Here is a 15,933-nt window from a genome sequence, read left to right on the forward strand (position 1 = left end):
CTACAGTACAGAAGGAGGCCATTTGACCCATTGAGTCTGCACCGACCACAATCCCAGCTAGTCCCCTAACACTAAGGGACAGTTTAGCATTACCAATCTGCCTAACCTGCACATATTTGGGCTATGGGTGGAAGCCAGAGGAAAGCCATGCAGACACAGGGAAACGTACAGACTCCACACAGATAGCGATCCAAGCCGGGAGTCCACCCCAGGTCCCTGGAACTGTGGGGCAGCAATGCTTCCCATTGTGCCACACAGCTCCCATGAAGACCAGTGTGATGATGACAAGGTCGTCTGTTTTTGCATGACGGCATGGGGCATAAATATTGACCTGTACAAAATAGTGCCATTGGACCCAACTGAGCAGGCAGATCTGGCCTGGCTCTAACGTTGCATTCAAATGAGTGTTTCCTCAGTACTTCACTAGAATGTTGGCCTTGATTTTCTTTGCTCTCCAAGTCCTGGTATGGAACATGAACCTAGAACCTTGTGTGGCGAACTGCACCGTAGCTGAGACAATCTTGAATGGTTGGAAAAATTTGTTTCCCGCTGCCAGTTGCAATTATCCTTCCTTTTTCATTCTACCTGTGCCTATGTAATTGCCACCTCACTTCAGAGAAATTGATTGCATGTGAAGTCATTTAGAGGTTGAAAGTCACAATCAGAATACTTAACCTGAAATCTTCCTTTTAACCAGATCGGTGTACAGGTGCATTATGAAGCTGGAAAGGTATGCTACTGTGAAAAGGCAGTCAAATCAGCTGGATATTATTTTCTTGTATTGCTAATGACTGCAATCAGTCCAAACCCAAAATCATTGCCAAGATTTGCCTTTGATTTTTTTTAAACTTGGCCTGCATGTGTTTCAAGTGCAGTTAGAGAAAGGTTCTCCAATTCTGCAGCACTAAGATGTTAGTTGTTACTCAGTCTGATCTTTTGTCGTTCTCTTTAAATGCTTTCAGTACATGTTCATTTAAGGTAGCTCTGCATTTCTTCTGGATTGTAACACCAATCTGGGTGCAAAAGGGTGTTCTGGCATAAATAAGTTCCCTCTTCATCACCCCAAGGTTTTTAAAGCTTTACAACAGCGCAAAATTTCCTTTTTCCAATTAATTGCTTCCCCCGCCCCCATTCTCAAAAGGTTATAGCTTGTTTATGCTATAAGTTGCCACATGTGCAGCACCGTGGCACAGTGGTTAGCACTGCTGCCTCAGTGTCAGAGACCTGGGTTCAATTCCAGCCTTGGGTCACTGTCTATGTGGAGTTTGCACATTTTCCCTGTGTCTGCGTGGGTTTCTTCCAAGTGTTCTGGTTTCCTCCCACATGCCAAAGATGTGTGGGTTAGGTTTATTGGCCATGCTAAATTGACCCTAGTGTTGGGGGTGAACAGGGTAAATATGAGAGGTACGGGAATAGGGACTTAGGTGGGATTATGGTTGGTGCAGACTCGATGGGCAAAAGGCCACCTTGTACACTGTAGAGATTCTATAATGTGGCAGCTACATTTGTGGTTTCCTGTTGCCATTTCCATTTTTGAGTCTGTATAGGAGTCAAAAGGATTTTGGATTGTTTGTAATTTCCCATTTTAAAAGGAATGCGATTTGTCAAACTATTTTAACATACTAGAATGAAGTTGGAGGCCATTTGGCTAAGCTGTTTGAGTGGTTCACGCTGGAGCCTTTTTGTGCAGATTAGTATTCTGCACAGGCCTGAACTTTTGTAATGCTTCATTTTCCCAGAGCACTATTTCCACTGTAATAATTTCTCTGCAAGGCAGCTGTTACGAGAGTGCTTACATTTTGTCGTCTTTTTCCCCATTTGCCAGTCACCGCACGTCATGGATTGCAGAGTCTCGGTAAAGTTGCCGCAGCTCGGCGCATGCCACCCCCTGCAAACCTGCCAAGTTTAAAAGCGGAAAATAAAGGCAATGACCCCAATATTTCTTTAGTACCAAAAGACGGAACAGGATGGGCAAGCAAGCAAGAATCGCAAGACCAAAAGAAGTAAGTGTGTTGATTACGTGCATTGCCCTTAAACCTCGAAGGTGAAGGGGTCGGGAGGGTTGTGCAGAGTTCTTGTTTTTGTGACATTAATAATACACTTGTTAGAATAATAATGGTAATAATACAAGTGTATTACCATTCTGTATAGTCACTGTACTGGTACTTTATAAATCTTCACATTGTATTGGAACCTTATCAGCTATCACCTTTGTGCAGACAGTGACCAAGGTTGGAGCAGATGATGGAACATGAAACGTTCCAGGAGCAGGAAAAGAGGCTATCTATTTGATCAAGCCTACACTCAGTCTTATCACCATATCACTCATTTCCTTCTCTCTGTATAAAGGTATCTAATTGTCTGTAACGTCTGTTTTGGTGGCCTCTCTGGTTTAGTTTCTCCTCTCTTGATTTTTGGGGGAAACGTTTGTCACGTGCACTCCTGAATTACTAATAATTTGGGTGGCTTCACACTCATTCTCCTCTTAATCTTGAAAGCTCAATTGTGTGTACTCCCAAGTCCAGGTGTATCCAATTTTATACCCGTTTCATCTTCGCATTTTCCCTCAGCCCAATCTTGCCTATTTCTGCTTCTGTTTCTAATTAGTCCTTTTTTTTTGTGTTTTAAAATGAGCTGTTGTCAGGACTGAGTGAGACCTGATGAATTCAACTTCAATTCCATTTAAACTTTGGGACGTGCAACTGTAAAGGTTTCTTCTCGGACAGTAATTGGCATGTGAAATAGACTCCTGAAGAAGGCGGCGAAGGTCAAAAAGGGCCTGGAAAATGTTGCAGTGGGAAGCTTTTGTGCCACTCTGGATAGCTGAGCTTGGCCAGGCTGCATTTCCTTGTCCATTATTCTGATCCTTTTAAATAAGGATTCACTTGGTACTTAACTCCTCTGTGCTATTCTTATAATTTGCTTTAAAGGTTCCAATTAAATTTTCCTCTGCACCATTTTAGCAGTCAGTTATTCACCTATTTTGAAAAAGTTAATTAAAATGGCAAAAAAGTCTGTTTCATTTAAACTTAACACGAGAAATTACTGCCCCTTTAATAGCTCTCTATCTTTTGTAATCCACCAGTTGAGACTTTTTGAATTTTTTTTGTAGTTTTATGTTGGCAGCATACCGTCAGTGGTGCACATGTCAAGATGCTAATGTATATTACTTTGAGAAATATAAAGGTGCAGTTTGAGTATCGGATCATAGAGACCAAATTCCACTGATCCTATAAGCTGCTAGCTAATCTAGGATGCTGCATAAAAATAATAACACTTGATTTGCAAGTCTCTGCTTTGCTACTTCTTAGTTGAACAAAAATTCTATCTGCACATATTCCCTCCAAAAGCTCAGAATATGGGGAGTCAAGAGTTTTCAGCACAGAAAGAGGCCCTTTGATCCATCGAGCAGCTATCTAATCTAATCTAATCCCATTTTCCAGCTCTTGCTCCATAGTCTTGAATGCTGTGGTGTTTTAAATACTCATCTAAACGCTTCCTCAGTGTTAGTGTTCCTGCCTCTAATGTCCATTCAGGTAGTGATTCCATATTCCCACTGTCCACTTTGTCTTCTACCCATTGCCTTAAATCTATGCCCCTTGGTTGACCCCTCTACTAAGGGGAAGGTTCCTTCCTATCTATGTCCCTCATAATTTTATATACCTCAATCAGGTCCCCACACAACCTTCTCTGCTCTAAGGAAAACAACCCTATTATAGCTATCCTCTCTTCATAACTGAAACATTCCAGCTATGAAGAGGGCATTCCAGATGCCGTCTTGGGCAACTTCAGCCATTTTCTCAGCAAATCTCTACGTCGGCATAGATTGGCAAGTATCAGTTCACATTTCTTTTCACTGCCCTGGAATCTAGTAGGGATTTGTGGATGAAATGGTGATGTGGCCATTTGCTCCGTGTAGCTCTTCTAAATTTTTGTTCAGGCCTTAATGAGTTTTGATCTCTAATCACCTTGGTGGCAAGTGTCTGTTGTCTTCAGAGGGGTGAAACATATTTGCAAACAAAATTCGCCGGCTGGTGTTCAAAATAGTTGTGCACTCACATGGCAAACTATTTTGGTCAGTTACATTTTTGTTGCATTGAGGACTTATAACATTGTAGTTTGAGTACTTTGTGAACAGCAAATCCTGCCAGCATATTGAGATTTATTGCTGAATGCTGCATTGTGCCAAAACAAAGGCCCTGCCTTTTATGCTGTTGCCATCTCTATTCTCTGGTCTGGCACACCTAGCCAATAATGCAATAGAAAGAGTTTCTTTAAATAAATTTTGTAACTCTCTGTTTAAGATGCGATTCAGTATATATGTTACCACTGGAATTGAACTCCACTGATTATGCCTGATTGATGCATATGCCAGACTGATGTAATTGATTTTCACAAGGCTTTCAATGAGGTGCCCCATAATAGACCAATGACTAAGGTTAGAGCATGTGGAGCCAGGGAGGTTGTAATGGGTAGCGTCCCTGCTACTTCCAGAAGCTCTGGGTTAGGGTCCCACGATGTAAAGATGCCGGCGTTGGACTAGGGTAAACACAGTAAGAAGTCTCTCAATACCAGGTTAGAGTGCAACCAGTTCATTTGATAGTAATCTCACAAGCTTTCGGAAGCAGTGTTCCTTCATCAGATGTGTAGAAGGTCCCACCCCAGGACTTGATGGCCAAAGAAGGGCATTCATGAAGTGGCTAGGTTGAATAAATACCTACAAAATTCTTCTAACACACTGGCAGGCAGTAAGAGCAGGAGAAACTCCTGGTCAGCCATACTTGATGTAGAGTGGCACCCCTCAAGCCATAACCCTCTGGTGACAGGCTAACTATTCCAGGAAGAAAATCGCGAAGGGAACAGTGGTGCCTTGTGCTCCACTGGGTGTGGGAAGTTAAACATCAACAACAGTATAGTGTCAGGGACAAGTGACAGCACGGATTGATAATTGGTGGGCGTAAAGAGTAGTTACTTAAAATGACTGGAAAGTGGTGTTCCATAAGGATCAATCTGTTAACAATTTCTATTAATGGTTTGGATCTTAAAAATTGTATTTTTGATTCCAAGTTAGCAAATGATACCAAGCTCAAAAGGGCTAATCAATAATGAGAAGGACTGCAACAAATTACAGGAGGACATGAATAAACTTGCAGAGTGATCAAATAGTTGGCAAATTAACTTCACAGATAAACAAGGTTATGTTTTGAGAGGAAGCATAGAGGGCACTTCTTGCTTGAAACGTGCAAGCCTAGGTTGGTTAGAGGACCAAAGAAATCTCAGTATAAATACACCAACCTGTAAATGTTGCACCGCCAGTTAACAAGGCCACTTAAAAGAAAAACAACCTAAACACTGGGCTTCATTTCTAGAGTAATAAAATTGTAGAGAAGTAAGCAATGTTGAACCATTTATGATCTCTTATTCAATTTCTGTTCCATTAGCTCATTTCAATTGGGCTAAGTGACCTGAAGTTTTTAGAGCGTTTGTTTGTGTTTGGTGAAATGGGAGGCAATGGCCTGGTGGTATTATCATTACTCCAGAAACTCAGCTAATGTTCTAGGGATCAGGTTTGAATCCTGCCATGGCAGGTCAAATTTGAATACAACTTTAAAAATCTGGAATTAAGAATCTACTGATGACCATGAAACCATTGTTGATTGCCAGAACAATCGTTCTGGTTCATTTAACGTGCTTATGGGAAGGGAATCTGCCGTCCTTACCCAGTCTGGCCTACGTGCACCTCCAGAGTTACAGCAATGTGTTGACTCAACTTCCTTGGGCAACTAAGGCCCTAAATACTGGCCAGCCAGCGACTCCCCCTTGTCTCTCCAATGAATTAAGTGGGCGGATATCACCTTGTTTATATCCTGTGCTGAATATTCATTAGCTCTTCACTCAGGACTGTGTGTTTTTATTTTTCTGTAAGCCTCATAATATGTAGGTTGTTAGTTCACGGCTGATTTCTGCAGTTCAGTTTATTACTGCAGTATCCATAACAATGGCTTAGGGGGTGATAAATACTGGCACAAGCAAATATGGATGTAAAACAGTGACTATGCATGCAATCCCCTCAAGCTATGAATGGCGCAGTGGTTAGCACTGCTGCCTGTCCGCACAAGGGACCTGGGATTGATTCCAGCCTTGGGTGACTGGCAGTGGAGTTTGCATGTTCTCCCCATGGGTTTCCTCCCACAGTCCCAAAATGTGCTGGTTAGGTGGATTAAGCATGGCAAATGTGTAGGGTTAAGAGGGCTGAGGTAAGATATTCTGTTAGTGTATCAACCAGAGTCGGTGCAAACTTCTGCACAGTTGGGATTCTATGATACTGCAGCGCAGGTTTTCTGGTGTCTTCTCCATATATTACCGTTACGATTTTCCAATGTGATAACATGATTGAATTCAATCATTTTGTTGGGATTGATTGATTCGGAAGAAAGGTGTTGATTTTACATTTGAAGTGTTTTATTGTATTTGTATCCGCAGTCTTTTTTAAATTTTGTTTTAAATATATGGTGTTTACTGGCCTTGTTCACTTTCTCCTCCCTGCACCCTCCTTTTGAAATTGAGTCTCCAAAATAAATTGACTTTTCTTTTCCCCCAAGACCTGTACCTCCCTGAGTCGTATGTGCCTTAAACAAGACTTTTAAGCCCCAAACTTGGCATCGCCTTGTTACTGATAAACTAGCTTCTCAGTAATTATGATGGAAGGTATCTAGTCCATTGACTCCATGACAGCTCCTGATAGAGCAATCCGATCAGTTCCATCTCCCTCACTCCACCCTGTAGCCTTGCAACTTTATTTCCCTCCAGTGCCCATCCGGTTTCTTTTTGAAATCATGAATCTTTCTGCTTCCATTGGCAGAATGTTCTATGACATTGCCACTTCCTGCATTTAAAAAATAAGAAGTTCTTTCTTGCATTTACACATGTTTTGCCCAAAAAAATTAAATCTGTTACACTTAGCCAGAATCCCATCAGCTCCAATGCCTTCCATGGTGGTGATACTGACATCAGATGATATAGGGACAGGAAACTGTTCAACCAGAAAGAACTCCAGGCGAAGACCAATATCTCCAAGAACGTAGTTCGCAATTTCCTGTTTGCCAGTGACTATGTTAGCTGCTCGTTAGCAGGGACTTGTTCTCCAATGCATGCATACAACAACTTCAGTCTTGTGATCAGCTGAAAACAACTGAAGTGATGTACCAGCCTGCTCCAGAAAAGCCCTATCTCAAGCCCCAAGGGTTTTAGTCTATGACCAGAATCTGTCAGTAGTGGATAAGGTCATGCATCTCACACACTCTCCAACTGCCTGTCTGGACAATGAGACACATGCAAGAATTATGAAAGCAAGTGCAGCTTTTGACCCACTTCAAACATCAAGTTTGGATGAATTTTGATATCGGTTTTCAGTCGTGGGGAAAACTTGCTCAAGATTGTTGAACCTGGTGCAGCCAAATTTTTTTAAATGTGCAGCCTCCTTTGAAAGCAAGCACATAGCTCAGAGAAAACATAAGCAGATGAAAGCCCAGGCCAGCAACTCCAGAACACACTATCTGCTGTATCCTGTCCACTTCGCAGCAGAACTTTCCGGATGCAGATCAACCTTGGCAGTGTTACTACTGGCCGGGAAGGTCCCAGAATGGAATGCTGGTTTAGAAGACTAAGATTTTACTTGGAAAATGTGGAGGAACCAGAACAGTGACAAGACTGCCAATTAGTTACTAGAACAAAAACATGTATTAAACATGAAAAGTTTGGTTACAATACTCCTTCATTCCCCCTTCACAAATGGCAAGGGTAGCACCCTACTCTGAAACCAAATGGCAGGTGCCACTCAATCAGTCTTTCATGGGTATCTCCTGAAATCTCAAATTACCCCATTCTTAAAAGACATGCTTTAACATAATTTCTCAAGCAATGCTTTCCAGCAAGAATCCACCTTCAAGATTTCCAACTATCTTTTCAAACAAAACTTTCTCTCTGCTGTTCTAGCTTTCCAGGATTCTTTTGTCTTGAATACTTTCACGCAAACTCTCAGTTCCAGCCACCAATTGCTTCACAATTTTTTTAACGAATGTCTCACCAACTGCAGTAAGATATCTCAAATTTTAGAACCACTTCAGATCCCTTCTAATTTCTCACTAGCCAACTCCTTCTCAGCTCTGTCTGTCTTCATTGAACTTTGTACTAATTCCAGTTCCTCTTTAACTTCAGACTTCCTGAAACATCTTTCTTTAGTTTTCTTAACTAACTGTTCTTTTAAGTTTCTGGTGCTAGCTGCCTTTTCATCCTTGCTCCATGGTATGGCTTTTCTTCTAGCAAAGCTTGAGCAGTTCCCCCTCCATCCACAAAGCTTCTACTCCTCTGGTTTCTAGTTTAAAAACTAAAACTTTCATTGAACGGAACTTAAAGATAATTAATCGTTACAGAAGCAGAGAGAATGGCTGCTAAGACAGTCCCTGTACTGGACAGGATCTCAAACAAACTGAACACAGTTCCCAACTATTAATTCTTGTTATTGTCAGTGTCCTTGCAGCCTCTCTCTGTCCAGAGAAAATAGATTTTGCAGTTGTTGTTATCAAAACGTGTTTTGTTTGCTGTGTACTTTGCAGGAATGTGGTCAGTTTTCAGATAACCCAGCATGCCTTCTGAGTTTAAAATGTAGTCAATTTAGCTTTAAAAGTCAACAGTGTTAGTTAACCCCTGCAGCCTAGCATTTAAATGTAATTCCATAGGCAGAAATATCTTAAAACAAAGTCTTCGCAATTATATTTAAATGTGTAAACTGAAGTAAACAGAGCTCAGCATACATCAGATCTCAAAACTCCAGTGGAAAAAATTCTTTAAAGGTCATCAATTGCCTGTTAATGTTTTTTCCTGTCAGTCTATGGTTCCATTTTATTCTGACTAATTCCCTTTTTATCCCATTGAAGTAATTTTTCTCTCAATTTAGATGTTCTACTTTTGGATACTTTTTCCTCCATATTTCTAATCTAAGTATTCCCTCACAGGCACTCGGCCCACCTAATTCCTCAGCATCAAATTCAGCATTGCCTCCTTCCTGGTTGGCCCAAAAACATATTAGTCAAGGAGATCCTGCTGAGTATATTTAATAAGTTTCACTTCCCCCAGCCCAAATATCAATTCAGGTAATTTTCAAGCCCCTGATATCGCTATTCTGTACATCTTGTGCATCTGTGATTTCCCTGCAGATTTGCTCCTCTGTCTGATTATTTGACGGCCAATGAAATAGCCCCAGTAGCATTATCATACCTTTCTTGCTTGTCAATGGGAACAGTATGAATTTTGTCCTTGCCCCTCAAGACATTCTCTTTCCAACACCACAGTGATATCTGTTCTTGGTGAATTTTTCATGCACTTGAATTATAAGCATCTAATCTTAATTTTTTTGATCTATATTTTTATTCCTGCTACTGAATCTTATTCCAGTAAGACTGTGCTTGTGGCTCACGCTGCTTGTTACATATTTTAAACCTGTATTTGTATTCTTAGTTCTAATGATGCTACTTCTTTTGCTAGCACTATCCAATGCTCACTTTCTTATCTTCTACTTCAGTGTGCTGGTACCCACTAATTTGGGTTACCAACCACACTTGTGAGCTGCCCTGCAAGGACATTGGCCCCAGTCCTGTTGAGGTGTCACCTGTCCCTTTTTGAATGTGCCTTCTGCCCCAGAATTGATCCCAATGTCTCAAATCTGAAACCCTCCCTCCCTGCACCATACCTGTCACTACAAATTGATACCCCCTCGCTTTCCCATCTTGCCAGTCTAGTCAGATCCCACACTGGGACTAATCTGGAGTTTGCTCCCTTGGAGATCCCACTTTTTTAACTCCCTTCTTAACTTCTGAAAACCTGACTGTGGGACTTCAATACCTGCTATTTCAGTCACTTGATACCAATGTGTAGCATAGTTTCTGGCTCATTATTGTCCCTGCAGAATATTCGACGACCCTGCCCCCCCCCCCCCCCCCCGAGATATCCTTTGCCCTAACGCCCGAGAGGCAGCACGCTGTGCAGGACTCTCAATGAGGGTTGCAGAAATGTCTGTCTGCCCCCTTCTTAACTATGGAATCTCCTCTAACAAGTGCCTTTCTACTCTTTATGTTCCCTCCTGTGCAGTTCCTTGCCCATTGGTGCCATGGTCTGGATTGCAGTGTCCAGTGCTGAGTACTGATTTGAGTGGCATCTTTTCTCATGCTTGGTAACTATACTATAGTCCTTGGATATTCTCCTTTTTATTTAATAGTGCATTTTCTTTTTCTCCCTCCAGTATAATTTTGCGTGATTAAAGTTTGTGGTGGGTAAAGACTTGTGTTCAGTGTTTCAAGTTTGTCCTCCTCCTCCTCCTTTCAGTACCGATGCATCAACAACTCAGCAGCCGGAATCGCAGCTGCCGCCGGCTTCACAGACGTCTGGCTCCAGTCAGCCGAAACGTCCAGCAACAGCAGTGGTAGCAGCTCCACAGGAGGTAGGAAATTTTCGTCTGTTGTTTATCTAGCATTGGTTCATGGCTGGTGTTGAGATGTTTAAAGTTATTAGTCACAAGTAGGCTTACATTAACACTACAGTGAAGTTACTATGAAAATCCCTTAGTTGCCACACTCTGGTGCCTGTTCGGGTACGCTAAGCAAGAATTTAGCATGACCAATGCACCTAACCTAACCCACACATTGTTTCTGCTTAATAAAATATAGATGGTCATTTGCCCACACCTTTCCCAAAAAAGAGCTTTGCTGGGTTTGTGGACCAGGGATTGGGAGTTCAGACCTTGAACAGGATTTGAACCCACCTCGGCTGACATACCTATGTGTGATTTGGGTCATGTAGGATGAGGCAGTGTCCTCTGGATGAGCTGTTGAATTGATTTTTTTTTTCTGTATCTTCAAGTCTTTGGATAGGTATTGGATATCTGTAGCAAAAACCAATTGTCTTGCCAATCTTTGGCATTGGGAGCAAATGAGATGCGTCCCAGGTGACTGAGGGAAATGAGAATGGAAATTGCAGAGGCGCTAGCCACAATCTTCCTTTGGATGTTGGGAGTGATGCTGAAGAATTGGGGAATATTGTTCAAAATAGGGAGGTTAAGAAAGGTCTATTATAAGAATATAAGAAATAGGAGCAGGAGTAGGCCATTTAGCCCTTCGAGCCTGCCCCGCCATTCAATAAGATCATGGCTGATCTTAAGTGGCTCAGTTCCACTTTCCTGCTTTCTCCCCATAACTCTTAATTCCCTTGCCTACCAAAAACCTATCTACCCGTGTCTTAAATATATTTAGCAAGGTAGCCTCCACCACTTCAACGGGCAGAGAATTCCAGAGATTCACCACCCTTTTGAGTGAAGAAGTTCCTCCTCAACTCTGTTCTAAACTGCCCCCCCGCCCCCCTTATCTTGAGGCTGTGCCCTCTAGTCCTGCTGTCCTTTCCGAGCAGGAAGAATCTCTCTACCTCCTACCCTATCCATCCCCTTCTTTGTCTTATACGTCCCCCCCCCTCATCCTTCTAAACTCCAACGAGCACAAACCCAGTCTATTCAGCTTCTCTTCATAGTTCAACCCCCTCATCTCCGGTATCAGCCTAGTGAACCTCCTCTGCACTCCTTCCAAGGCCAAAATATCCTTGCGCAAGTGCGGCGAGCAAAACTGCACACAGTACTCCAGTTGCGGCCTCACCAGTGCTCTGTACAGTTGCAGCAAGACACCCCTGCTTTTATACTCTATCCCCCTCACTATAAAGGCCAGCATCCCATTTGCCTTCCTGATCACCACCTGCACCTGCAGACTGGGTTTTTGCGACTCATGCACAAGGACCCCCAGGTCCCTTTGCACCGTAGCGTGCTGCAGCTTTTCGCCCTTTAAATAGTAATCCCCCCTACTATTATTCCTGCCAAAGTGGATAACCTCACACTTGCTAATATTGTACTCCATCTGCCATGTCCTCGCCCACTCGCTAAGCCTATCTAGATCCCTCTGCAGACTTTCCACACCCTCTGCACAATTTGCTTTTCCACTTATCTTCGTGTCATCAGCAAATTTCGACACCCTCCTCCAGATCATCTATATAAATGGTAAATAGTTGAGGCCCCAGCACCGATCCCTGCAGCACTCCACTAGTCACCAACGGCCAATCAGAATAGCACCCATTGATACCAACTCTCTGCCTCCTATTAGACAACCAATCCTCTATCCACACTAACACCTTACCCCCAACTCCATGCCCCCTAACCTTCTGAAGCAACCTTTTGTGCGGCACCTTATCAAACGCCTTCTGTAAATCGAGAAACACCACATCCACCAGTTCCCCTGTGTCTACCGCACAATCAGCCAGTCCTTTCAATGGTAGAGTAAGTGGGGACCATTTTGAGATGGGACAAAATTAATAGTTGCTCTGGGGGGGGAAATGTGGGTTAATTGAGGCAGCATGAACTCGTTATGCACAAATTGTGTTTGGCTAATTTGCCAGGGCTTTTTGAGGTCACAGAGGGTTGTTGAAGGCAGTGCTCTTAATGCACTGACTTTCAAACCATGTTTGACGGTACTGTACCACGGACTTGTAAGCAAAGTGAAATTTTTATTCTATAAGCTTTAAGTGGCAAAGTGGTGTTAGATTTTAAAGTAGAATTCCCAGGGATCAGTGTCGGGATGCATGCTCTTACTCATATATAGAAATTACCTAGAATTTGCTGTGCAGGGGACAATTTCAAAATTTGGATGAGATGAAATTTTGATTTTTTTTTAAATAAACTTGTGAGGAGGTTAGTATAGAACTTCAGAGGGGCAGAGACAGGCTGGCGCAACAGGTGGATAAATGGCAGGTGAAATCTGATGCAGACAAGTGTGAATTGGCAAAGAGACCATACAAAATGAAGTAGCATGTAGTTCTGAAGTGGGAACAGTGGCTGTGTGTATAAATTATTGATGGTGGCAGGACATGTTGCGAAAGTAGATAATAAAGCTTCTTTATTATCTGGGCCTTAATAAATGGCAGCATAGATCTACAAAGGCAAGGAAGTTGTATTAAACCCATTCAAATATTGGTCCAGCTTCAACTGGAGTGTTGCATCCAGTTCTGGCCACTGCAATTCAGGAAGGTTATACCCAAAAAAGAATTCACAAGAATGAAGGTACACACCCCTGGAACCAGTTACGTAGAAAGATTGGAGATGCTCGGGCTGTTCTCCTTAGAGTTTGAGTTCACAATATGAGGAGAAGAGGGCAGAGTAAATGGGAAAACCCATTCTAAATGGTGGAAGAGTCCAGAACTGGAGGACAGATTTAAGATAACTTGCAAAGAAAGCAATGGCAGCATGCGGAAGATCTTTTTCACACTGCGAGTGGTTGGGATCTAGAATACATTGCCGAGAGAGCTGAAGGCAGTCAATTGAGGTTTTCGAAGGGGAACTGGAACATTATCTGAAAAGGGGTAGTTTGAAAAGCTATGGGGCAAAGGCTACTTTAGAGGGCCAGCACAGATTCAGTGGGTCATGTTCTAGGCTGTTTCTATGACATTTCAATCTTATAAACAGATTTGAGTCCTTTACCTTGTATGTTTCTTTGTGAAACATTGCTGATAAAAATTTTGCATTCTGTCGAGGTAGCAAACACTTATTCTTCCTTTCCTCTCTTTTAAAATACACCCTTCTTTGGAGAAAATGCAGAGATTTTTTTAAGAATGATTCCAGGGATGAGAGGCTTTGGAGCAGAGGGGAGATTCAATAGAGAAGCTGTTTCAGCTAGCAAGCAGATCAATAACTTGAGCACTTCTGATATAATTGCCAAAAGAGCCAGAAGAGAGAAGAATTTGTTTACACGCTAATGACCTGGATCTCCTTGGAAGCAGATTCAGTGGAATCCTTCAAAATTGAATTTGGATGTATTCTGAGAAGTGGGGGAGGGGGGTAAAATCCCCAGAGCATAGGCACCTTTGTACGCACCTGCAGTCTGTGAATAAGTAATCAGTTTGCCGACCTAAAACGGATCAAAAGTACTTGTGAAATTTTGAGTAATAAAATTTTTTCTAAATGAACCCCAAAAGCAAAGTTGTGAAGTAAACGGTCAAGATATTTTCTTCCCTTGTCAATTGCAGGCTACCGCTTCAGCACAAAGCGGAACAAAATCCTGGGCACAGGCGAGCGTTACACATGGTGCGCAAGGAGATGGTGAGTTTAAAATCAGCCTGCCAAAAACACTGCCTTTGAGCTCAGCGATTCATCGTGGTGATCCTACTAGTCTGTCGTGCATCTGTTCGGCACTAAACGTTTCAGTTTCCCACTTGGGGAGCTTCTGATTGAGAATTGAAGGTTTCACCTGAACCCATTTTTGGAGTCAGGTGGCATCGGATTTCGAGCAAGTTCAGAGATAGACTTCAATGGCAGCACTGTCTGTGTGACATTGTGCATTATTGAATTACTGTATGGTGCAGGATTCTTTGCCAATTGCTTCTGTTCCTACCTCTGCCTTGTTTTGTTGATATATTGGCAGGACTTTGCCCATTTATAAATAGGATTGGACTCTCTGAAGCTTCTCGGTACAATTGACAAATCATGAATTTGTCTGCTTCCACTGAGGCTTGCATTCAAACTAGCTCCCTTTGGTAGATGAAAGGACGTTTGTTGAGCTTAGCATTCTGAAACAACGTACGTGCACTGGGACGCTTGGTACTTCCCAGGTCAGGTACAGAATGATGGAAATACAGAGCAAAGCTCTTGTTTCCTGCTTGTGCCATGTATCCTTCGGTCTCGTGAAGTCAGCTCCTGTTGGCCCACTTTACCATTATTCTCTGTTGCTTTGGAGCAAGGTACTAATGTTGTCAGATGGCTATGAATCAAGGTCCGAGAGGTAAACTGTCTGTCTAAGCCACGTTGCTGCCCAATCCAAGAACTGGGATTGTTTAAACCGATGTGTGTACATTAATATTTCTTTTTAAGTGAGAAATAACCTTGAAATTATCTGATCAGAGATACTATTGTGATGTCAGTCTTGTGACCTGATTGGCTGGTTTTATTATAGTGGCTATGTTGCTTGGTGTACAGGTGAGTACTTTTTATTTGAAATACTACTTTCACGTTCAAATAAATTATAGTTCCTTCAGACTTGTTCAAAAAGAGTATTGATTTTAGTCAAGTTTGATTCCACTTTGTTACGCATGCTTATTAAAAAAAGCATCATCTTAGATATAATCTGAAGATGGTTTCCACACCTAATATTAAGGCCTGATCCCCACTCCCACACTGAACCTGCATGTTCATCATAAAAAATGAAGTCGAACTGTAGTTCAGTTTGAAGAAACTCGAATACTTGTTTAAGGTCTCTCTGAATGGTTGATTTTTGGAGCTACTATTTTCATTTTACTTGTAATGTGTCCCAGTCCTCTCATTCTCTCCTCACTCAGAAGGTTGTGGGTTGAGGCCCTACATCAGGACTTGCAAGGATAATCTAGCTCACACTATAATGTGTTCAAAGACTCCTATACTTTTGAGGGTGCCATCCTTTGGAAGATGTGCAAACCAAGGTTTTTCATCTTGCTATTGTTGGGTGATTAAAGGCTCCCCGGCACTGTTTGAAGAGCCAAGAGCTTCTGTGGTGGCACAGGCGATGTTCCTTCTCAACCAAGTGTAAAGCAAAAGGCTAATTAATTGCTTGTCTCATTGCTATTAATGGCAAGTTGCTAGCACAACAAAGCATTCAGATGAGTTATTGGTCACAGAGGAACACTATCTGACAGTAGTGGAAGCAGATTCGGTCATATTTATCCAATTTCCCTTTGAAAATTAAAGTTTATTTATTAGTCACGAGTAAGGTTTACATTAACGCTGCAATGAAGTTACTGTGAAAATCCTCTAGTCACCCTTGTTTGGGTCAATGCATCTAACCACGTCTTTCAGAATGTGAGAGGAAACCAGAGCATCCA

General features: G+C 42.2%; 1 protein-coding gene across 7 annotated transcripts in view; it reads left to right on the forward strand.

The window, feature by feature from the left end:
• Nucleotides 1-15,933, forward strand: part of prrc2a (proline-rich coiled-coil 2A) — a 127,018-nt gene that overhangs the window by 41,634 nt on the left and 69,451 nt on the right. For all 7 annotated transcript variants that reach the window (XM_080196394.1, XM_080196396.1, XM_080196399.1 and 4 more), the window contains exons 3-5: nt 1,826-2,003; nt 10,381-10,495; nt 14,110-14,182. In XM_080196394.1, the coding sequence (XP_080052520.1) occupies nt 1,826-2,003; nt 10,381-10,495; nt 14,110-14,182 (366 nt within the window). The remainder of the gene's footprint in view (nt 1-1,825; nt 2,004-10,380; nt 10,496-14,109; nt 14,183-15,933) is intronic.

Source organism: Carcharhinus amblyrhynchos, chromosome 9 (genome assembly GCF_965287045.1).
Source record: "Carcharhinus amblyrhynchos chromosome 9, sCarAmb.v2.hapA, whole genome shotgun sequence".
In the NCBI taxonomy this organism is placed as follows: Eukaryota; Metazoa; Chordata; class Chondrichthyes; order Carcharhiniformes; family Carcharhinidae; genus Carcharhinus; species Carcharhinus amblyrhynchos.